At 33.4% G+C, this 23,301-nt stretch overlaps 2 protein-coding genes across 3 annotated transcripts; both read left to right on the top strand.

Annotated features, from left to right (window-relative positions):
* Positions 1 to 5,445: 5,445 nt before the first annotated feature.
* On the top strand, positions 5,446 to 11,511 carry LOC18050402 (uncharacterized GPI-anchored protein At1g61900). Of its 2 annotated transcripts, XM_024190514.1 has the most exons (8): positions 5,446 to 5,736; positions 6,367 to 6,546; positions 7,147 to 7,728; positions 7,931 to 8,176; positions 8,298 to 8,309; positions 9,191 to 9,334; positions 9,504 to 9,554; positions 9,909 to 10,107. In XM_024190514.1, exons 1-8 carry the CDS (start codon positions 5,670 to 5,672, stop codon positions 9,977 to 9,979), a joined length of 1,353 nt encoding a protein of 450 aa, XP_024046282.1. In that variant the 5' UTR covers positions 5,446 to 5,669; the 3' UTR covers positions 9,980 to 10,107. The 2 variants fall into 2 exon arrangements, with proteins under 2 accessions (XP_024046282.1, XP_024046281.1); XM_024190513.1 differs by lacking the exons at positions 5,446 to 5,736; positions 6,367 to 6,546 and adding an exon at positions 11,250 to 11,511 and having other exon boundaries at positions 7,107 to 7,728; positions 9,909 to 9,997.
* Positions 11,512 to 17,051: 5,540 nt separating this feature from the next.
* Positions 17,052 to 20,716, top strand: LOC18050399 (protein DETOXIFICATION 40). Its single transcript, XM_006447486.2, has 7 exons — positions 17,052 to 17,724; positions 17,796 to 18,427; positions 19,488 to 19,544; positions 19,638 to 19,876; positions 19,983 to 20,101; positions 20,239 to 20,325; positions 20,432 to 20,716. Exons 1-7 carry the CDS (start codon positions 17,359 to 17,361, stop codon positions 20,492 to 20,494), a joined length of 1,563 nt encoding a protein of 520 aa, XP_006447549.1. The 5' UTR covers positions 17,052 to 17,358; the 3' UTR covers positions 20,495 to 20,716.
* The last annotated feature ends 2,585 nt before the right edge of the window (positions 20,717 to 23,301 follow it).

Below are 23,301 nucleotides of genomic sequence, written 5' to 3'. Positions count from 1 at the left end.
GTCTAATTATGACAATTAGTTATTCAAAATATTGATTGCTTCAGATTCTTTGTTATCTGCTCAACTTACTGATAAAATACGGCTTTGTTTTCAAATTTTACTTACGAGCTACAGTCTGTGATTTGCACCAAAATGTTCGGTTTAGTTTCAACATTTAGCATGAAGTGGCATGCTATGATTGGAGCCATGTGCTTGATTTAGACTCTTTTGTGATCACCATTAATTCTGGATTAAGCTTTGATCAAGTTCCTCTAATTGCGGTCAATCAGAGCGGCTGCTGCAAAAGCTTTTAGAAAAATTAATTTAAATAAACTACACATTCTCCATTCCCAAAAACACACACAAAAGCAAATTTCGCATTTTCCACAGCATTTTTTGTTAATTTTCCAACAAGTATTCATAGATCTCGATAATTACAACTTTAAGCGGCTCCAATGATTTGGTGAATCTGGCTTGAATCATAACAATTTTTATCTTTTATTTTCTATATTTTATAACAACGTAGTTGCAACTAATTCTTCTACTGATCAAATGTACTGACTGTACATTATACGTTATAAATAATTGTAACGTTACATATATTTACATCTACCATACCAAAATTAGATTGATTAAAAAATCAGTTTTATAACATAAACCACTAGACATTATAAGTTACTCTAACTACTTATAAATTAGGACAATCTGCTCTTACTCTAAACTTCAATTACCCAATTTTTACCATAAACTTGGTCGTTGCAGTTAACTCATATAACATGATATATACAATAATTGTAATAAATTTTTACATAATTAATTTTTCTCTTGTCACCTTTGGCTACCGTAATTTTTTTTCGGTATTGAAATTTTTCACATAAATTTTTATATTGTGCGATTGATTTTATTCTCTATTAATTTTTTATTTATTATCTATGTGATATTTTTACCTGCAAGATTTAGAGTGGAATTAAAAATCTCTAACATGCCGTAAACTCGGTCGTCGCAGCTAACCCATATGGCAAGATAAATACAACTTATCATGATCAGGATACGACCAAATTGCTAGGATGCTTCAACAAGCGGCGAGATTGCTTGAAAATGAAACTTAGCCATTTAAATGAAGAAGTCAAATGAATCTGTGAGGTGATTACGGTGGTGGGGTTCAGCGCATGTGAGATGTCCTTTAAATATAGGGCACCGTTTTTTTAAAAAAAATTTATTTGTTACGTACTATTTTCGTCGTATGTTTGAAATATGGAGGCCATATACGCGTAGAAACAGTCACTTCATGGTTTCTTGCACATGAGGTTAGGCCAGTGTCTATTGTTTCTTAGGAAATAACGTTCCATGAGGAGGTGGCCCATTAATATTATTTGTGGTGGCATCTTAATTTTCTATTATTTGTTGTTGTATGGTTTTATTAATTTATAATAGGACACAACGACACAGTGCCCTCATATGATTGTTTTACGTATGACAATGTGACAAGGACGTGTTTACATTTATAAGAAACGCAATGGTCCAAAAGTTCCCAGGAAGAGGCAAAAATCACCACCTCATAATGAGCAGTAATTTGGAGTCATCCGTATGATGTGATGGTGAATTGGCTTAATTCGTAAATTAATTCTGCAATTCTCCAGATCCCTCCATTGCTCTCGATCGTACACATATGCATTATGAGAGATGTCATAAATTTCTAAACGGACAAATTAAATCATGGCTATTTATACTATAGCGATCATTGGCAGAATATATAGGTTCTGTTTAGAATTTAGAATTGAGGTGATGTAACTACAGTTGTTGTGGAAAATAAATTGTAATTATTAAATAAAAATTAATAAAATGTAGTAAATATAAATTTTAAATAATAATTTTGATAAAATTATTAAAAATATAATAGATTTTTCATTATACACAAGTAAAAAATTATACTAACATATTTTAAAAGTTACAACAGTTAATGTTTACCAAATACTTTAGTGCTGTAACCTTTAAGCTACAACTAACCAACCTCAATTTCAAACCCACCCATAATTGTATACATGTCTTAAATGTTTAGTTTTATTATTAACTTTTCCTTCATTACGTCATAAACGATTAAATTTAATAAACTTCGGAAATGTGGCCCATAATTTAAGATGTGTACGTAGCAAAACATATAAGATCCTAATAAAAATAATTGGTGCAATATAGTGATAAAATTAAAGCAGTGGTGGAGCCATGATTTGGTTCAATGGAGACTAGAAGAAGAAACCACAAACTCGATGAGTTCAGAATGAAAAAATTTGTCAGCAAGAAGATTCGAAACATAAAAACTTTTGCCAAAAAACAAACAAACAAATAAATAAATAATTTAAACATGAATTCTTATCTTCTTTAAATATCTTTTTCAAACTTTTATTATTAAGCAAAATAAACACATATGGTCAAGGCAAAAAACAAAAGCTTATCACTCTAGCGAATTACAATGGAATACAGAAAATTCACTAACCAATGAGTCTTATAAGAGATGTAGGACTTTGTAATTCACCACTCTAAGGAATTCACCAAGAGATACAAAGTTTAAAAAAGAAAATCTAACATTATACTATTTTAAGCTACACTCGCAAATCACACTTATCTAAAATTATTATTTGTTACCTTCATATAGACAACTTGGAGCATCCCTCCAAACTTAGGATAAGATCTCTATCATTAGAACTCAAATCAAACTTGAATGAAGGTCTTATCTGCAATGAGGTGAAGAGAAGAAAGCAAAACACAATTTGATTTCAAAGTCAGTTTTAACAACAAATCTGAGCAGTTAACATTTATTTAATCATATCTTAATGTAGGAACTCCAAACTCATAGAGCTTTCCAGTGATATGGAGTTTGTTAATTAATTATTAAATGCATTGGTGCTAGTAAATTTAGAACTTTTGGCCTTGTGCAGAATTCTTGACAGTTTTAATCTTTATTCTTTATTGTCAAAATCCTGAATATCTTTAAGAAGACAAGTGCGAATTTCATTCCACAAATTCTTTAAAGTTAGACTGATATATCTTTCTAATAATATATAATACATAATTTAATTACCCTTAAAAAAAAGTCAATTCGAACAAGTGGAGTTACAATCTTAGGTTGTGCTTGTCTTTTTTACTAAATCTAAAAACACTCATGTGTCATGCCCCTCAATAAAAATATCATAATCTCAACCTATCTCTAATACCATAAGCTTAATTTTATTTATTATACTATATGACTTCGGGACGGCAATTGTGCCCACAAACCCACCCAAATCCGCCTGCCAAAATCCGCCCGCTGCAAATAATTTTGTGGGTTCCAAGCGGGATTGGTATTACAAATTGAAACCTGTACTTGGATGCAGGTGGGTTTGGTATTAGCCTAATATCCGGCGGATACTCGCATGGATATCCACCAGATCCGCAATGTTTATTTAAATATTTTTAATTTAAATATTTAAATCTAAAAATATATAAAGAAAATAATGTAATTATACAAAGTGTCAAATAATATCGTAGTAGACTTCATCCAAAGACATTGGAGACTTTAATGTGTGCTCAAAATGAGTTGTGTGCTGAATTTAATGGTGTGAAAATGCATTTTTACTTTAATAGAATATAATATCTATTATATATTACAAAAGTATAATCATCTATCTTTTTTCTTGATATACTTGTTACTTGTAGATGCAAAATCGTCTAATAAAGTAGGAAATAGCAAATTCTCCGAAGATGAATATATTGTTGATGAGATAAGGAACTAAGTTTATTTAACTTTATTCATGGATTATTATATACTTATTATAATTTTTTATGGACTATTTTTCTTTAACTTAATGCATGAATTATTTCATTATTATAATTTTTTCTTCAGATTAATATTTTAAAAGTATTATTCTTTGGAAAATATTAATCTTAATCATTATTGTAGGCATCATGTTGGATGGGTGCCAATGGTGGTGAATAAAATGAAGATCTTTTTTTGGAGCTTGTGTTGAATGATGATATGAAATGTAATTGTTATTTTTATATACTAATTTGTGATTTTTTTTAATGGATTTGTGTATTTTACACTTAAATTTGAGAATTTGTGTTGGATTAATATTGAAATTTTAATTTTTCATTTACATTGGTTAAATTTAAAATTGATTATGTTATGTTGAATTTGAGGTTATTATTGTAAATTTATATATTGAACATTTATGATTTTAAATATACAAACCCGCAAAAATCGGTTGGATACTATTGCGAGTTCGGTAATTGTCAAAACCCGCAGTAGGTGGGTTTCCTTAAAAAAATTAAAAACCCGTTACGGGTTGCGGGTGGATTTGATAATTTAAATTTTGTGTGGGTTTGGATTTGACAATAGCAAATCTGCTGTGGGTGGTGCCCATTGCCATCCCTAATATGACTCTAATATGTTTACATTTATATGTCTAGTTGTAACTTTCAAATATTGTTTGTGCATATATAACTTAATCATTATAAAGGACTAATGGGGCTGGGTGGCTTTTCCAAGTTCATTTTTAGGGAAATATAAGGGACATGCCTAAGCTTTTACTTATTCTTTTTAATTTTTTTTTAAAATTGTTATAAACTTGAATGAGTTAATAATCAACAAGTTGTTACAATCAACAACGAATTATAGAAATGCATATTTAAAAAATAAATAAAGAAAATGAAGGAAATAAAAGTTTAAAGATTTAATTTTTTAATAATGAACTTTTTAATTCAAGCACTCTTTTAATTAATTAATATATAAAAGAGAGTTTAGTATCATAATTTTAGGTTTTTTGAAACATTATTGATTTGTGAATCAGGAATTTAAGTTTGTTAAATTATTTTTAAAATTTTAATTTATAAATTTATTTTTTTAAAAAAAATAAAATACCGCACTTGGTCCGAAATTTTTTTTTTCTTAAATAATTATTTAGGCCCTTATAGGGAGAATCGAGTTGACGCACATAAGATTCAATCGGCCGATCTGAGCCTTTTTTACTCACCCTATACAAAAATATAATATAATCGAATATAATATGATACGCGTGCTCAAGGTTTCGGAATTTAAATGGAGTCAATCTCAAATGATAAAGTTGGAGCTAGCGAGCAAAACATAACTCCAAAGATTATAACTTTGTATGATCTTAGTGCTTGCCAAATAGTTTAATTATTTACTTACGCACCCCAATCTTTTGCAATTTAAGAGGGAAAAAAATTGATAAATTAACTCGTAATTTCCTGTCATCGGACGGTTCTGCTTAATCCACCCACATCAAACGGGTGAATCCACCCCCGATCACCCCCAAGAGGGGAACACAAATTAATCAAAAGAAGCAACCCCTCACGTGCCTAGTTTCTGTCACGTGATCATCTCTGACATAAGACATAACACGTGATTGATTTTTCCCTCACACGTGTGAACTCTGAACTCTGAAATTGAAACTGTAACCGAAGCTAGTTAGTACTCAGTAGTTGGTTGTTATAAGGCAAGTCAAAATTGCATTGAAACTGGTAGCTGCAGTTTGTAAACATTCACAGCGACAACTGTCCTGTGCTTGAAGCCAAGATATTTAAACTTCCAATGGTTAGAGCAAAAATTGTCAGTCAAGAACCCACATTGCTCTCACTCTCTTCTTCAACTTTTTTTTACAACAAATTCTTTTTTTGTTGCTAAAAAGAGTGTAAATATGAGAGTTCAACAAGGGGTCTCTTTCAGTCTCATTCTTCAGCTTATTTCATTACTATTTTTCCTCTGTAAGTAATCATAATTTTATCTCAATATGTCAACTTCTGTATCATGTATGTTAAGTAATTCATTTTATATTTACTACAAGTTTTCACCTGTTTGAAGAAGAAAAATTAATTAAAAAAAAAATACTCAGTCCGTTCAACATGAAATTTTATGAAATCTCCGGGTTTTGTTTGGTGCATTGCTACATTGTAAGTATTGCGTGTCAAATTTTGGAGCTGGGTAGTTCTACACTGTTATATTAATAACAACATGTGCTGTACGTTGCCTGTGTAAACTGGGTTTGATTGTTTGAATATTTCGAAGAAACAACGCTTTAGATTTTTTGATTGGCAATTAGTTAGGATTTTCTTGAACTTGAAGGCATTAAACAGAAATGTATTCCTGCAGTTATAGTTCAAGAATTCATGTTGAGTGAAATTAGCTATGAAAAATTTGCTGTATCCATCATGTAGCTTCAGACAGTACAAATTAGGGAAACCCTAGTGCAAAGGCGAATTGTCATTCTTAGGCGTTCACCTTCTTTCTTGATTGATGAGGGAAAGCCTGTAATTTTAATTATACTTGAACAACTGTAACAAGATATAAAGTTGTGTCTGCTTATTTCTCAATGCATTACATTGTTCTGTATGCAGGTCCTTATGGATCTCAATGCATCCCACATAATGATGTAAAAGTTTTCATATTCGAGAAAATAAATAATAATACAATGGCTCCTAAAATTTCCCCAAGTGCAGAACCTCAACCCTTTCTACCTCTTTTAGCTCCTTCTCCATCGACACCAATTTCAAACAGCAGTCTTCCAAAATTATCAGGTATAATGTACTTGCCCTTCTTTCATGATGCTTGTCATTGCAGTTTGATCGGTCAATTAAAGACTGGGTAGACTATGCAGCGATTTTGGAGACATCCTACTAAATTGATGATTTTGAGAGAGCGCTAACCCAGACTTGTCTGAGTTGGAACATACTGAACCTTTTCAAAGTATCCAACAGAGCCTTTAGGGTGCATATTGACACACCCTAAAGTTTAACATTCCATTTGAGACAATGGTGCCGTTGCATGACATCTAAAACCTAAAAGTAATTCTGTAGAGTTGATTTGAATAACATCATGAGCACCTGAAGCTCTATATAGTATCAGCTTTGGCAGTGCTCCCTTTCCATTGCATTTAGATTATAAGAAATTATTGTATGCAGTAGACACAGTAGAGATAGCTTTGATATATGAACCAAAATGGTATTAACTTCAAACCAGTTCTAATGTACAAAAGCTACTCCCCAAGCACACTCTGCTCCCAGAAAAATCCGATTTCATTTAAAATGCTTTAGCTTTGCTTTCTTGTAATTGGCTGTTGACTGCTCCCCTGTACTGATAAATGGTCCAAGAGGGACTTATTTTGTTATATCTTTCAGGTTTATGTACATTAAATTTTTCTGCTGCTGAAAGTTTTGTGAGCACAACAGCAACTGACTGCTGGGCTTCTTTTGCACCATATTTAGCCAATGTAGTATGTTGTCCTCAATTTGATGCCACCATGGTGATTCTTATGGGGCAGTATAGTAAATATTCTGGAATGCTTAGTTTGAACACAACAAATGCTCAACACTGCCTCTCAGATTTTGAGAAGATTTTAGAAACTCAAGGCGCAAATCGGAATCTTAAAAAGATATGTTCGATTCATCCAGCAAACCTTACTGAAGCTTCTTGCCCGGTTGTGGATGCTAACAAGTTTGAGAGCATAGTTGATTCTTCAAAAATTTTGACTGCTTGTGGAAAAGTTGATCCAGTCAAGGAGTGTTGTCAACAAGTTTGCCAAAATGCTATTCTAGATGCTGCTAGAAAAATTGCCATGGACGGTATGGTAAGTATGCCTGAGAACTCAACCAGGATTGATGATTGTAAGAGTATTGTCTTCCGGTGGCTGGCCAGTAAACTAGATCCTTCTTCAGCAAACGGTGTTCTCAGAGCACTTTCCAATTGCAAAGTAAATAAAGGTGACCTTGGAAAAATAACTATCTGTGTTTCTCTGAAAATTCAACATGATACGCAGAGAAGGAATGCATTTTGATTGTTGTGTTCACAATGTTCCATGATGCATGTTGTTTTGAATTAATTTTTTAGCATTACTGTATACCTGAGTTGAGACATTGGTGCTTAATGAAGTTCTTCTCTTTCCATTGTTTCGATCTGTTTCAGTCTGTCCCTTGGTTTTTCCAGACATGGCAAATGTTACCAAAGAATGTGGATATACAATTAGCAATAAAACAGCTTGTTGTAAAGCCATGGAGAGTTATGTGTCCCACCTACAAGAGCAAAGCTTCATCACCAACTTGCAAGCATTGAATTGTGCTGCTTCACTTGGGATGAAGTTGCAGAAAGCTAATGTCTCCCAAAACGTTTATGATCTTTGTCATATTAATCTGAAGGACTTCTCTCTTCAAGGTCAGTATTTCTGTATGCCCTCTGAATCAGCAATGCTTAATCCTATTTCATTTTTATTAAAATAATTGGTACTGATCACGGCTCTTTTTGATTTGTAACTTGTGATGGTGGGACTTGCCAGTTGGATTACAAGGTAATTCTCATCTAAATGGACTCACCCTTTTGATCAACTCTCCCTTTCATTTTTAAGTGGTCATCCTTAATCCTTTCATGCCAAGTCTTCTAATTATCAACTTTTTTTTTTATTTTTCTAATTGTCAACTTTCTATTTAACTTGTTATATTTCTTCATTTCCCTCAAGAAATGATTTCGCGGTTTCTAATTTCCTTTTGACTTTTGTACTAAATTCACTTACCTTCTGATATCCTAAAACATGAATCTTGTGGTTGCTCTGATAACCTTTAGCTCTTTACTGATCATGTATAATCTAAAATATCGAAGCTGCAGAAGTCATCTTAGCTAATTAATTACAACCTGCTACCGCAGCCGTGGTTGCTTGTAATTAGTTTTGCTTGTAAAAACTTTTATAAATCTTATTTCTTTCAAGTATTTCAGAAATCTCACATGCTGTGTAAACCATTGCACTGTTGCATAAATTTAACCAGTGGCAGTGATAGACCTTTTGAAAAGTCAATACTAATTACACATTCTATATCTATGCACTAGACTTCACTTACTGATGTAATATCATGCATTAGGAAATTTTTGTTTTTTTACATTTCATCTGGCCTTCTTTCATTGGGTTTAATCTGATTTTCGAACGTTGCCCCCAAGGGGGCAGCCTAGTTGGTTGAGGAATTGGGATTTGGTGCTTGGCTGTATTGATGTCTTAGTTCGATCCTTCTGGTGGCTTAAAAGCTTCACCCTTTGTTGTCTCATGGGTCATGGGGTTGGGATGCCCAACTGACCTCTCAATTTAGAGCCTACCCGGGGCGGATCCATGGTCCAAGTCAGTGTGGGAGTTTGTTTTTTTCTAAAAAAAAGAAATCTAATTTTTGAATGTCTTTACACTAGAATCTGGTTGCCTTTTGCCGAGCCTGCCTTTGGATGTGAACTATGATAAAACTTCAGGAATTGGCTTCATCTGTGATCTTAATGACAACATTGAAGCCCCTTGGCCCTCTGCTTCTTTCGTACCAGCTGGATCCTGCAATGAAAGTATGATGAAAACTTTAAATACCATTTATCAAATGCATACAGTCTGAATGAGTTATTTTTTCTTCATATTTTGAATTTTTATTTCATTCATTTTCCTTTTTTAAAAAAAAATTTCCCTTCTTTACATATACCTTTATGCTAACTACTTGACATATTTGTTGGATTGCAGCTTCCAAACTTCCAGCGCGTCCAACAGCTAAGCCATCACAAGCCACTGCAGGTAAGACAACTTTATGAAGATCTCTAGTATGGGTTAATATGAACATTTCACTTGACACCAACACTCAAGCTGGGAAACCATTTATTGACTTTCTTAGCTGTTGCGAGAGACTTTTTGGTGGACAGAGATTGAATTGGCAATATACATTGCAAATGTCATCAGAAAACATACATATGCTTGTTCATTTTGTATTGTCACTTAGAAAATTAATAACTTCAATTTCGTCAATTTTGAGAGCGAAAAAGTGACTTGACTCGAGCATATTTATTACATTTTGCCTATATTGATGATTGATCTATATAATCCTTGCCGCCTACTCTCTTCAGACCTTAACATTTGGTGCATTAATTGCAGGCTTCCAAGTGAAGGAATTGATTGTCCCTTTGCTGCTTAGCTCCTCATTGGTACTCACTGCACTTATTTGAACCAGTACTGATTACCTGGTATGCGTAAATTCTTCAAGCCTAAACAGAAATAGTTCCTCCATCTAGATAGTTTTAGCAATCCTCTCAATTGCTTGTTGAGTTTGGTACTTTAATTATTTTGTTTCAAAGCTAGCTACACTTTTTTATTCTTTGGGTAGCATTGTTCAGTGATTGCACTGCAATTAAATGTAATAAATTTCGCATTAAAGGAATCAAACATCATAGAAATGTCTTGTTGCTAGTGTTTAGCTTGTCCACTATCCTAATCCCTAACTGCTACTTGTTTTCCAAAATTAATGCCATGAATGTGTTCGAGAAGATAAGCCAAAACGAGCCAGAGTTGATTAGACGTGGCATTCGAGTTTGGATGGATGCCATTGCTTTCCGTCTAAATAGAGTAATTTACAATAAACTCCTCCTGCTCCTTAGGCCATCTCCAATGTGACATTAAAACTAACACCAAACCACCTTTTACACAATTTTGGTATAAAATGCTTCCCCAATGTAACACTAAAATAGTGTTATGAATAATATTGCACCAAATATAGTGTAATACTATTCATTTGGTGCTAGGAAAAAAAAATCTCAAATATCTTTATTATTTTTTCTTATTTACATATATGTCATATTTTATGTCATATTTTATATAATATTTTATGTTATTATTATTATTTTTGTTATTATTTTTATTTCATTTTTTAATTTTTGAATATTATACTAATATTTTAAATAAAAAAATTCAACACAAAAATTAATAATAAAAATAAAATGCTAATAACATTAATTACTAGATTACATATTACAAAATTAAAAATACAAAATTAAATTAACACAAATTAAAAAAAACTACTACTACTAGCATAAATTAGAACAATTATTTAATAATCTAGGAGATCATTATTAGATCCTCTAATATCATCAAAATATTGGTCAATATTATTGGAAGTATTTTGAGATGCTTGGCCTTACTAAAATCTTCTTTGCAAAATCTTAATTTGTTCATTTTGAAAATATTGACGTAAGCTCGGATCACTTATCGAATTTAAATCTTTAAGTAAAATTTTATTTTCTTCACGATATGTGACCATCTCCAATTTATTTTTCTCATTTTGTGCTCGTATCATTTGAATTTGATAATTTTGTTGTCTATCTTCATTGCCTTTTTTAAAAATTTCATAAAGTCGTCGATTGTCTTCTTTAATAGTATCAATAACTAGTGAATTTTGACCTTCAACTTTCTTTTTTTCTTTTGCCTTTTTTACTCCGATAGGTTGTTGAGTAGAACAATCGTCAACATGCTCATCATTTATATTTAGTGAAAATGATGATAGATCAGGAGATGCTGATGTTGGAGACTCTGGAGCGGGAGAATCTGATTGTGATGACACAAATTCGCTACTCTGCCTTCGAAAGTATGGTGTTGCAATGCTATGATCATCTCCAAATTTTTCAATATCTTTAAGGATAGGCCATACATAATCAAATTTGAACCCTTTATTGTATTTCTTATCTTGTGCCAGTAACACATTCACTCGATTTAGCTACAAAATAATGTAATTAGAATGTTATATATAAAATAAGTGTAAGATACAAACAATAAAGATGTAATTTAAACTTACAATATCTTGTTCGGAAGCACCGCTTGGATTTTTATTTTTAGTTTGTTGAACGCATCCCCTCAGTTTGTCAATTGCAGGTAGAATACTTTGCATTCGTTTTGCAAAGATCTTCTTGGTCGAACTTGAGTGGTGAACTACAGTTTAGAATATTGTATTCAATTTCAACTCGAGACCAAAATGCATCTCAAGATTGATTTATACCAACAACGAGGTTTTGAGAAATATCAAGATATATATGACATAAGAGTATATCTTCTTCATGGGTGTATGAAGTACTTCTTGGAGTTGGAGCCATTTTATAGAATAAATGGTTAAAGAGATATGTTTGAGTGAAGTGAAGTTTACAATGGTATTTATAAATGAAAAAGAAACATATCTAATGGATGAAAATAAGTGAAATCCATCCAACGATTGGCATTGAATATGAGAGAATCCTTATCTTTAAATTTCGAATAATGTGTAGATATGATAAGATTGGGTAAAAGTAAATCTAATGGATGAAAATAAGTGAAATCCATCCAACGGTTGGTATTGAATATGAGAGAATCATTATCTTTAAATTTTGAATTATTTGTAGATATGATAAGATTGGGTAAACGTAAATCTAATGGATGAAAATAAGTAAAATACATTCAATGGTTGGTATTGAATATGAGAGAATTCTTATCTTTAAATTTTGATTTATGTGTAGATATGATAAGATTAAGTAAAAATAAATCTATTATAAAAAGGATATACGTATGTGTACTAAAGCTCATTCAATTTACATATCTTTGAAATGAATTTCAATATTGGAAGTTCATCTCAGCACTTATCATATTCTTCATCTTCTTCAAACTCTGATGGTTAAAATGATGATGATGTAAACTTAATAAATGATATTGAGGCGATCAATGCACATGAAGAAGCGATAATTAGCATGACTGCGAACAACAATATTTACATGGTTCACTATCTCAATCAACTAAACGACAAAGTGATCCATGATGGCTTAGTTATTGGTCATAAAACAATCAACTGCGATCGTGAAATGGCTTATCGTAGTCTGTTCAACGACTACTTCTCAGAGAACCCACATTTTAATGATTCAATGTTTCGCCGTCGATTTAGAATATCTCGAAGTTTATTCAGTCGTATTACTAATGTCGTACAAGGTCATGACAACTACTTTATGCAGTGAAGGGATGGCAGCAGCAGACTTAGGTTATCTGGTCTTCAAAAAATCACTGCTGTATTTTAGATGCTGGCAGATGGCATGCTAGTAGATGCTACTGATGAGTATATTAAAATTGGAGAGTCTACAATAATTGAAAGTTTGAAGAGATTCTGTCGATTGTGGAAGTTGTTGCAGAGCAATATCTTAGATCACCGAACGCTACTGACGTCGCCGGGCTACTCCATGTTGGTAAAGAGCATGGTTTTCCAGGAATGTTAGGCAGCTTAGATTGCATGCACTGGAAGTGGAAAAATTATCCAACAGCTTGGGCCGGACAATATCTTAGTCGTAGTGGAACCCCAACTATTATTCTGGAGGCTATAGCTGATTATGATCTTCGGATATGACATGCACATTTTGGTTTGCCTGGTTCAAATAATGACATTAATGTGTTGGAGGCATCTCATCTTTTTGCCAACCTCGCTTTAGGTATTGCTCCTCCTGCTCATTATGTATTAAAGGGAACGAATATAATATGGGTTATTATTTAGCTGATGGTATCTACCCAAAATGGTCTACTCTTGTATAAACTATCCATAATCCACATGGTCTTAAAAAGAAATTATTTGCCATGAAACAAGAAGCATGTCGGAAAGATGTAGAACGTGCATTGGAGTCCTTCAATCACATTTTGCAATTGTTGCTGGACCATCACGTTTTTGGAACAAATATGTGTTACATGATATAATGACTGTTTGCATTATTATGCACAGTATGATAATCAAAGATGAACGTGATGTTAATGCAACAATTAATGATTGGATGCAAGCGTTAATACCAACCATTGATATGAGGGTAGATGAGAATACTAGATTTCAAGAATTTCTTACTCGACACAAACAAATCAAGGATAAAGAGGCTCACATTGCACTATGAAATGCACTAATTGATAATTTATGAGATGAATTTAGTAATTCGAATAACTAGAGTATTATTATTGTTATTGTATTTTTCTATATTAATGTAATGTTTAATTTTCATAATGTACTAATTTAGTTAATTAAATCCAAATTTAATAATTTTCTATATTTTTTTTGTTAATCGATATAAAATTACTTATTACTTAATTATCTATATTAATAGTAATATTTATTGTGTTAATTGAATTAATTCTTGAGAATTAAAAGAATAAAAAGAAGAATATTTTTTTGGGTGTAAAATTTAGTGTAAATAAATTAGAGATAAAATAATTATTTAGTGTGAAAAAAATATATTTTTTGTGTTGGTGTTACATCAAAATAGTGTTAAGCATTAGAGATGCCCTTATTCCTTCTACGAGTCTTCTTTCAATGTCATTTGTTCAGGACCTGTGGTGTCACCAACTTTTGCAGAGTTTTTGATGAACTGAAGAATTGTCTCTAGGCTCTAGCTTCCTTTTGTCTTTTTTTCCTTGAACTTCGCTGCAGAGTGAGAGTCTACCACAAAGTTCCACGAGAATTGGAATTGAAAGGTTTAATTGATTGGTTATGAAAATTACTAATTTATTTTATTTTGGAAAAAAAACTTCACTACTTCTGTTAAATAATTTTTTCTTTCTTTTTCTTTTTAGAGATATATACACAAAAAGTATCACAAAAAATAATAAACCATCATCGGAAGGCAAAATAAATAAATAAATAAATAACTGCACCATAAAAAAAAAGTTTACTGTAAAATAAGTTTTTTTTTTCTTTTGTAACTTTGGACTAAATTTTGTCCAACTTTCCATGCATATAGCCTCATTCTCACTCTCTCTTTTTTTTTTTAATAAGAGTCATTTAAGGATACAATATTAAGGGTCAATTTAGAAATGTTGTAACTTATAAAATAATTGATGTTAGTTACGCTGTAGAAATAATCAGTTGTGAAAAAAATCAGTTAAGTGTTGGGTAAATTTTATTTTCAGAAGTACTGTAAGCTTTGAAAACAGTTATGAATGTTTGGTAAATTTTATTGTTAAACTGCTGAGAGAAAATAAATAATTAAAATGTATATAATGTAGGATAAAATTTAGTTATGCATATAAAAACATGTACATATAATATTTTTAACTGTATATTATAATAATTTTTACTAAAAATAAAATTTATAATATATTGATTTTATTTTTTATCTTAAAATAATTAATAATTAAATTTATAATATAGTGAAACAAATTTAATAATAATCGACCAACAAATTGATATTAATAAATTTATATTGATGAATTTTAATAAAAATTTATTAAAATATTGATTTTGTTTCCAATTTGAATAAGGATAATTTTGTATTTAGGTAATAATTTTAAGGATATTTATAGAATTGTATTAAAGGATAAAATTGATTCTCAAAATTAGAATTTAAAAGTTACTCATTCCCTACTTTTCAAAATCAACTGTAGGAGAGGTTGATTTTGACAAAATTAATTTTGATTTTTTTATACCAAATACTAAAATTAACTTTTAGATTTTCAAAATCACTTTTAAACCTCCCAAAAATAATTTCAAACGGTCCCTAAATCAAACTTGAGTTTCAATTAATATAGTATTTATCTACCGAATGGTAACAGTTATAAAATATATTCTTTAAATAATAAATGAATGACACATAACAATTGATAGTCAAATTAAAATCCTGGGATCTCAACTATTATTGTTGTGAATATTCATAAAAATAATTACTCCACAAATCACATGGCAATAATATAATAAAACTTTATTTATTTATTTATTCTATTTGCATGTGTTTGTTAAATCACAGAGAAACAATTACGTGACAAATCACATGGCAATACTTTATTTATTTATTCATTGCATTATTTGCATATTATAAAGTACATTCATGGTTATTTCCAACGTTATATTCTTATCTTTTACTAATAAATACTTTTAATTAAGTTAAATTTATATAAGGTTGAAGAGTAATGTTTCACAAGGACCCATATTTTATTAAAGTAAGAATTCTTTTAAAAAATAATAAAAATATATATTTTAATATAATAAAAAATAAAATATATTACATTACAATGTGTGTTTTTCTTATTTTTTAATTTATTTCAGTATCTCTGATTAATTGATGACTTCAGCTCAAAATTATCATATATCTTGAGGAGGTGTAAATGAATTTGGATTGAGGCTTGAATTATTATTTTTTTTTTCACTCGCAATAATTAGCTGTCTTAATCAAAGATTTCTCCACCAAGTGATCGCAGAGATCCATTAGAACTCGCAACGTCGGTCTAAGAACGTGTAAGAAGGCAAATTGGATTCGGCTTTTAGTTCATTACTATGAAATTATGGGCTACGTACATGAAATATAGCAACCTTCACGTGATTAGGCAGCTACGTATTAAAATCGCATACTATAATTAAACTAAAATTATAGGCACTTCAAAGTGTATAACAGGTTGACTTAGAAAAGTCATAAGACCTAAACAAATTATTATTGGTGTGTTTATTTCTTAAATTAGGGAATCAGCATAACTTTCATTTTTGATAGACAGTATTTATTTGTTAAAAATATAAAGAAATGAGAATAGATTTTGTATTGGGGCATTGGGCTCAAAATTTGAAAATAAAGAATGAGAATTCAATTCCCATAAAAGAGGTGAGAGCAAAAATAAAATAATGAGAATGAGTGAATTTACATTTTTACTCTTAAACAAAATAAAAAAATTTCATTTTTACTCTATTTAAGTATTAGATAATAGTAATGGCGGTAATATGTATAGTAAAAATATTTACTCTATTTTTATTAATGACAAATGCATAATTATAATTAAGGGCATTTTAATAATTTAAAGTAATTCATTATAATTTAAAAAAAAACACGAATACAATTCATTCTTATTTTAATTCCAATTCTTGCAGCTGCAATAACTCATTTTAATTTTAGTTCATATGGATTCATCTTCATTCTGATTTCGGAGAAGTAAATGCACTGGTTGGAACGTTCAATTATTGCATGAATTAATTAATTAATGCACCCTGTATTTAAACGGAAGGAGATTCCTGATCTGTCGCAATATTAATTAGATTGCAAATTTTCAGTGCATCGCTAAGACACTAACCGTGATTCCATTTTCCACGTGTTAGTACTTGAACATGTAATTTACGGAGATTCCCCATGGTTTTAAACTTATAAAAAAAAGATATTTATTTGCGTCTGTGTTCTTCCTGGCTCGACATCATATTCACATGTGTAACAATCATCACCAGAAATAAGAAGCCAACAGCAAGACTGCTTTTAATAATGTAACATAATTTTATTTTGCACAAGTCTTTCAGTTTATTATTGCATATAATTTTCGTATTATTCTTGTTGTCTTATGATATTAGAATAATAGAGTATAATCAATTGGCAGCCGCCAATAAGAGAATAAAATTACATTTGAGTCTTTGACCACTAAATACACTGATACCGCCTTACATTTTCACAATCAAAAAAAGCTTGCAGGCTGAGAGCCACCATCCATTCCTTTCTTCTTATCAGAACCTGTAAATTAAGTCCGACCAGAACTGTTGATAAGGGCCGCCTGCAAAAAATTGCAAAAACATAATATCCTCAGCAACAAATTGAAAACCCTAATGGAATCATCACAAAACGATGGTGATCATATTCATCATATTCATCAACCCCTGCTTCAATCACACCCTCCTGCTCCTCCTGCAGTTCTATCCCCACGGCCGTCGGAGCACAAACATGGATCAAACGGAGAGCTTGAAGCCGTTTTATCCGACACTGAGCTCTCACTCTGGCAACGTCTCCGGCGGGCTACTTGGATTGAATCAAAGCTACTCTTTCACCTAGCAGCTCCAGCCGTTATAGTTTACATGATTAACTACCTCATGTCTATGTCCACCCAAATCTTCTCCGGCCACCTCGGCAACCTTGAGCTCGCCGCCGCCTCCCTCGGCAACACCGGCATCCAAGTCTTCGCCTACGGCCTCATGGTACGTAAGTACATACGCACACGCACACAGGGTACTTTAATATTCTTATAATTAAATTCTTTTGTTAACAGTTGGGAATGGGAAGTGCCGTGGAGACATTATGTGGGCAAGCATACGGTGCAAACAAATATGAAATGCTAGGGATATATTTGCAAAGATCAGCGGTTCTGCTGACGCTCACGGGGATTTTAATGACAGTTCTATACGTCTTTTCGAGACCAATTTTGATTTTTCTAGGGGAGTCGCCAGATATTGCCTCATCAGCGGCAGTTTTTGTCTACGGCCTGATACCCCAAATCTTTGCATACGCCTTGAACTTCCCAATCCAAAAATTTTTGCAAGCACAAAGCATAGTGGCTCCAAGTGCATACATTTCAACGGCCACGTTAGTGGTGCATCTGCTGCTAAGTTGGGTTGCAGTCTACGAAATCGGGCTTGGCTTGATTGGCGCCTCACTGATCTTGAGCTTATCCTGGTGGATTGTTGTGATTGCTCAGTTTGTTTATATTGTTAAAAGTGATAGGTGTAAGCACACGTGGCGTGGGTTTACTGTTCAGGCCTTCTCTGGTCTCCCTTCCTTCTTCAAACTATCGGCTGCCTCCGCTGTGATGCTGTGCTTGGAGACGTGGTACTTTCAGATTCTTGTTCTATTGGCTGGTTTGTTACCAAATCCGGAGTTGGCTTTGGACTCTCTTTCCATTTGGTAAGCAGAAAACTATTTTCCTTCCCTTTTTGGTCACGCCCTTTTCTGATAATTGCATCTAAGCTCTCCCCCCTTAACTTTCAGTAAATTAGTTTCACAAATCACTCATGATTTCATTTGGTTGCCAAAGCCATCATTTGCTACATTTGATTGTTCAAATGGGTAATTTTCCCATTAGTAACTAGGATAGACATAAAACATGACTTGACCCATATGTATTGTTAATTTTTTTTTTTGAAATTGTTAAATGTTATTTTTTTTTAACACAACAAAATTTACCTTCTTGATTAATCTCATGAGTAAAAGTCTTAAATATGCTTACTACCTTCATTAAAATTACTTTTTTTGCACTCAAAATTTAATGTCCAATACTAAAAGAAGTGAAGACATAATATGTGTGTACCTTTGAAATTACGAGGAATTCATAATGCATACAAGCTGTAGGGACGAAAGGCAAAATGAAGTTGTTTCCAACTTGAAACGAAAGTGATTGAAAGAAAAGCCCTTTTCAAGTTTTTTATTTTTTATGAAGTAGTGACTGCATGGGCCGCGGCCCACGGATTTGCATGGGTCATTTCTCCACTACATAGTATTTTCTGACAATAACGAAAGAAACATTTGAGTAGGACAAATTCGTCATCGGCTGTCTAATGTCATCTGGTAGAAATTTTTGTTTTCTTATTGTACGCAACTTTAGAATGCATCACATCATAAGTGAATTCGGGCCACACGTCTCGATTATTGTCTGTATAAATTCAAGTTGAGTGGATTGAATTATTAATGAATAGAGAAGTGAAAAGACCAGATGGTGAAATCTGAATCTTGGTCCATCGCGACAGTGGCTCAAGATGTTCGTTGGATTGCGTAAGCTCTTACCGCATCCCCCATTTACGTGGGATTATGCCATATTTTGCTTCGCTTTCACACAAACGCCTATTAAATTTAATTAATTACTTAAAAGACAATATATTATTATATTATTATTAAGTGGAGTTATGAATGTTGCTTTTAGCAAGTCATGATCAACTAATCAATTATTTGTGTTTAATTCGTTTTGCAGCATGACGATATCCGGATGGGTGTTTATGATATCGGTCGGGTTTAATGCAGCTGCTAGGTCATTAATTTTATTACTTAATATTTATCGAGTTACACTATTACATGTCTTTCCGATGTTTTGATTGAAATGATGCAAAAATTTCACAAGCAGTGTTAGAGTCAGCAATGAGCTAGGAGCGGCGAATCCAAAATCGGCGTCGTTTTCAGTGGTAATGGTGACGTTAGTTTCCTTCGTGATCTCCGTGATGGCGGCGATAATCATTCTAGCCCTACGTGATGTCATCAGCTACGCCTTCACTGGAGGCGAAGCGGTTGCCGCAGCCGTCTCCGACCTCTGTCCGCTTCTTGCTTTGACCCTGATTCTTAACGGCATCCAGCCTGTCTTGTCCGGTAACATTCTACGAATTAAACACTAACTAATTTAATTAATTAGTTGAATGTAGCTTATGTCTATTAAAAAATTGATTATGCGGTGGATCAATTATCAATTAATTAGGTGTGGCTGTTGGGTGCGGATGGCAAACATTTGTGGCGTATGTGAACGTGGGATGCTATTACGTCGTTGGGGTTCCAGTAGGTTCACTTCTCGGTTTCTACTTCAATCTTGGTGCTAAGGTAACACAAATTTTGCTGCCCAATTAATAATAATCACTTTTTAATCATGTTTTTATGCGGTTAATTTTACATACGTAAGTATCTTATGAGATTAATTAATGTTATTTTATACATTGTGTGCATGTTTTAATTTGTAGGGAATATGGTCTGGGATGATTGGCGGCACGGTGATGCAAACTTTAATTCTGATATGGGTGACATTTCGAACAGACTGGAATAAAGAGGTAGAATTTTTTTTTTTTTAAATATACATTATATTAATTACTTTTTTATTGTTATTATTATTATTATTTAGCTTATGAATTATGAAAATTTTATTTTAAATTGCAGGTACAAGAAGCCCTGAAGAGATTGGATAGGTGGGAGGACAAGAAAAAGCCTCTTCTAGAATGAGGAAATTAGAGGCAAGGATTTACAAATAGGTCGATGAACTTGGTTCGAAACTCGCAAAATAAAAAGTGCAAGCGACCTTAATTTCTGATCTTGCTCGATTGGAGACAAAAATTCCTCATGTCATATGGCCTACTCAGTCCATGGCCGAGAATGTAAAGGCTGCCTGCCTGTATGGCAAATAAAATCTTCTATTTTTTTGGGTCTTCCAAATTAATGAAAATCCATTAGATATGTAACTCATATTTTGTGGACAGAAAAATTATATTCCTAAGTTTTTATGCGAACCATGAAATTGGAACTTACATGAAAATGGTACCTATACAAATATATTATTGGTTTCGAACGATAGAGTAGTTATTATATAATATATATTTGAGGAGTGAGTAAAATTATAAAAGATTAAAATCAGAATCAAAGCCAAACCGTAACAATGAATCCCTTTCTTTTTTTTTTTTTTTTTTCAAAATTCAACCTAAGTGTAATTTTTAATCCCCTCCTCGTTCATGTAACTGGAATTCAGACTCCAAGCCTATTTTTAAATAAATAAAAAAATTATCATCTTAATTAAATGACACTCACGTAATAATGAATCACATTTAATTGAAAAAAAATAAAACAGCACAACAGTTTCCCCATTCTAGGAATAATATGTCTAGTTTCCTTTCTCTATATTTAAGTAAAAAAAAAAATCAAGTCTCTAAAGTTACTCCCAAACAGCACAACAGTTATAAGTTATAATAGTTATGTTACGACTCCCACCTTATTTGATACTCGCTTTCTCTTTTACTTTGTGTGTTCAAATTCTTAGCTCAAACCCATTTCTTGAAAGCTATATCCTTTTATATCATCAATATAAATCACAACATGATCAACTCTTAGCCTTCCAAGAATTCTACAGAATATTGAGATGCCTAAAGAAGATGCAGTAATTAAAATGTCTTTTTTATGTATTAATAAAATATTACCATGTATAACGAATGAGGAGTGTTTGGGAAGGAAATATGAGGCCAATGATGAAGCGCCACATGTCGATATTGAAGAGATTAATTTACCTCGGGTATCTTGGGTATCTCGGGTACCCTAAGCACTCCGGGGGTACCTCGGGTACACCATGAAAGGATACAAAAGTCTTCGTAAATATGTGAAGGGATATGTGGGCCCCGAATCTCAAAAAGATCGGTTTGATACGTGTTAAAAAATAAGGAAATATCGTGCCGCAAAAGAGAAGACAGCCGCCTGTCACGCCAGCGAATCCGCCAAAAGTGTGATATTGTGACAGTTGGGACCACCAGCTTTTCCTGCTACGCCTGCAAAATTACAACGGAATTGCAGAGGTACGCGGGACCACTCCACTACGCCCAGCACGTGAATACGGCACAAACTTGCTCTCCACTCATATTTTTGAAACGTCTAAGCCTCCATACGCATGAAAATAAGAATATTCCTGACATGACAGTAGGGAACGCCACTAAAATAGCGCCAGGTGGCACGGCGACTGGGGTACACCATATAAATACTCAGGTTTGATTATTATCAAGGGAGGTGAACACACTCACCACAAAAAACTAGGGATTCTTCAACCTCAAAAATCTCAATTACTGAGAGCTTGCAAGCTCTCTAACCTGAGATAACCCAACTCTGACTTGAGCGTCGGAGTGTGGTCGCCGGCCACCCCCGGCTCCACCTCTGACCTCTTTTTTGGTTGTTTCGCAGGTTCAAGGCTAGTTTCACCAGCCCTCCGCACCTGAAGTCAGACCCCCTCCATAACCACCGTCATCTCAATCCTCCTCCACTCCACAAAAAGCCCAAACAGCCTGCACGTGCCGAACAAGCGAGGTACCCCGCTCCTCGACAAAAATATAAATTTATTGCTCTTGGGTTGGTTTTGTGGTTTTTTATTCATTAACCCAAAATCAGCCGCAAACATTTGGCGCCGTCTGTGGGGAAGCGGGCAAAAAGCCTCCACACGGTGCTAAGCTTGTCGGTACGTGTGCTTGCACAACCATGGCACCCGACGTACCCGCTGATAACCAAATGCTAGGTCATGATGGAGCAGAGGACCACGACAGTGATGAGAGGGGTGACTCGACAAGGAGGGCATCCCGCCTAGGGAAAGTAAAATCAGTTAAGCAATCAGCTGGTATTCAACCCAACGAGGAGCCCGTTACTCATAAACACTTTGAGGATTTTGCTCATGTGATTCTCAGAGCAGTAGGATCTCGGGTACCCGAAGCAGCCACTTCTCCAGTAACTTAAGATGTCCCGCCTCCACGTGGTGAGAAACATATCATACCAAAATCTGAAATACCGGAGGGAAGTAGACCAAAGCATGGGCCATCGGGCACCCATTCAAAGTTTCAAGCCGCTGGCTCCCGAGAAGAATGCTCCACTGCCTCTTGTTATTCCCGTAGTAGCCAGGGTACCAAACACAAACAAAAAGGCCATAAAGATCTCTGGTACAAGTTGAATGCCAAAAAAGCTTCCCAGACAACAGCGGCATCCTCAGGTGCACCTGGGGTACCCCGCAAGTTCCTGGAAAAAATGGAGTACCTCGAAGCTCAAGTGAAGCTCCTTTCTGAAAAACAAAACCCCACCAATGCTCTAGCGCCAGCAGTGCATAACTCGCCATTCACCATGAAGATTCGGACAGCGGTTCTCCCGGAAGCGTTCACCATGCCTCAAATACAACAATACTTGAATACCTCAGATCCCGTGGAACATGCTGAGTTGTATCGTGACCAGATGATGATTAAAGGAGTGGGCGACAATGCCATGTGCCGGATGTTCCTGCATACCCTCACCGGACC

This window comes from Citrus clementina, unplaced genomic scaffold (assembly GCF_000493195.1).
Source record: "Citrus clementina cultivar Clemenules unplaced genomic scaffold, Citrus_clementina_v1.0 scaffold_2, whole genome shotgun sequence".
Taxonomy (NCBI): domain Eukaryota; kingdom Viridiplantae; phylum Streptophyta; class Magnoliopsida; order Sapindales; family Rutaceae; genus Citrus; species Citrus x clementina.
Note: the sequence above shows the minus strand (reverse complement) of the source record. Positions and strands in the feature narration are given on the sequence as shown.

Bases quoted from the DNA above. Each gene is read 5' to 3' on its own strand.
- LOC18050399 (XM_006447486.2), top strand. From the start codon at position 17,359: ATGGAATCATCACAAAACGATGGTGATCATATTCATCATATTCATCAA. The intron at 18,428-19,487 runs GTAAGCAGAAAA...TTCGTTTTGCAG, and splicing joins TTGGACTCTCTTTCCATTTG to CATGACGATATCCGGATGGG. The intron at 20,326-20,431 runs GTAGAATTTTTT...TTTAAATTGCAG, and splicing joins GAACAGACTGGAATAAAGAG to GTACAAGAAGCCCTGAAGAG.
- LOC18050402 (XM_024190514.1), top strand. From the start codon at position 5,670: ATGAGAGTTCAACAAGGGGTCTCTTTCAGTCTCATTCTTCAGCTTATT. The intron at 7,729-7,930 runs GTGACCTTGGAA...GATCTGTTTCAG, and splicing joins CAATTGCAAAGTAAATAAAG to TCTGTCCCTTGGTTTTTCCA. The intron at 9,555-9,908 runs GTAAGACAACTT...CATTAATTGCAG, and splicing joins GCCATCACAAGCCACTGCAG to GCTTCCAAGTGAAGGAATTG.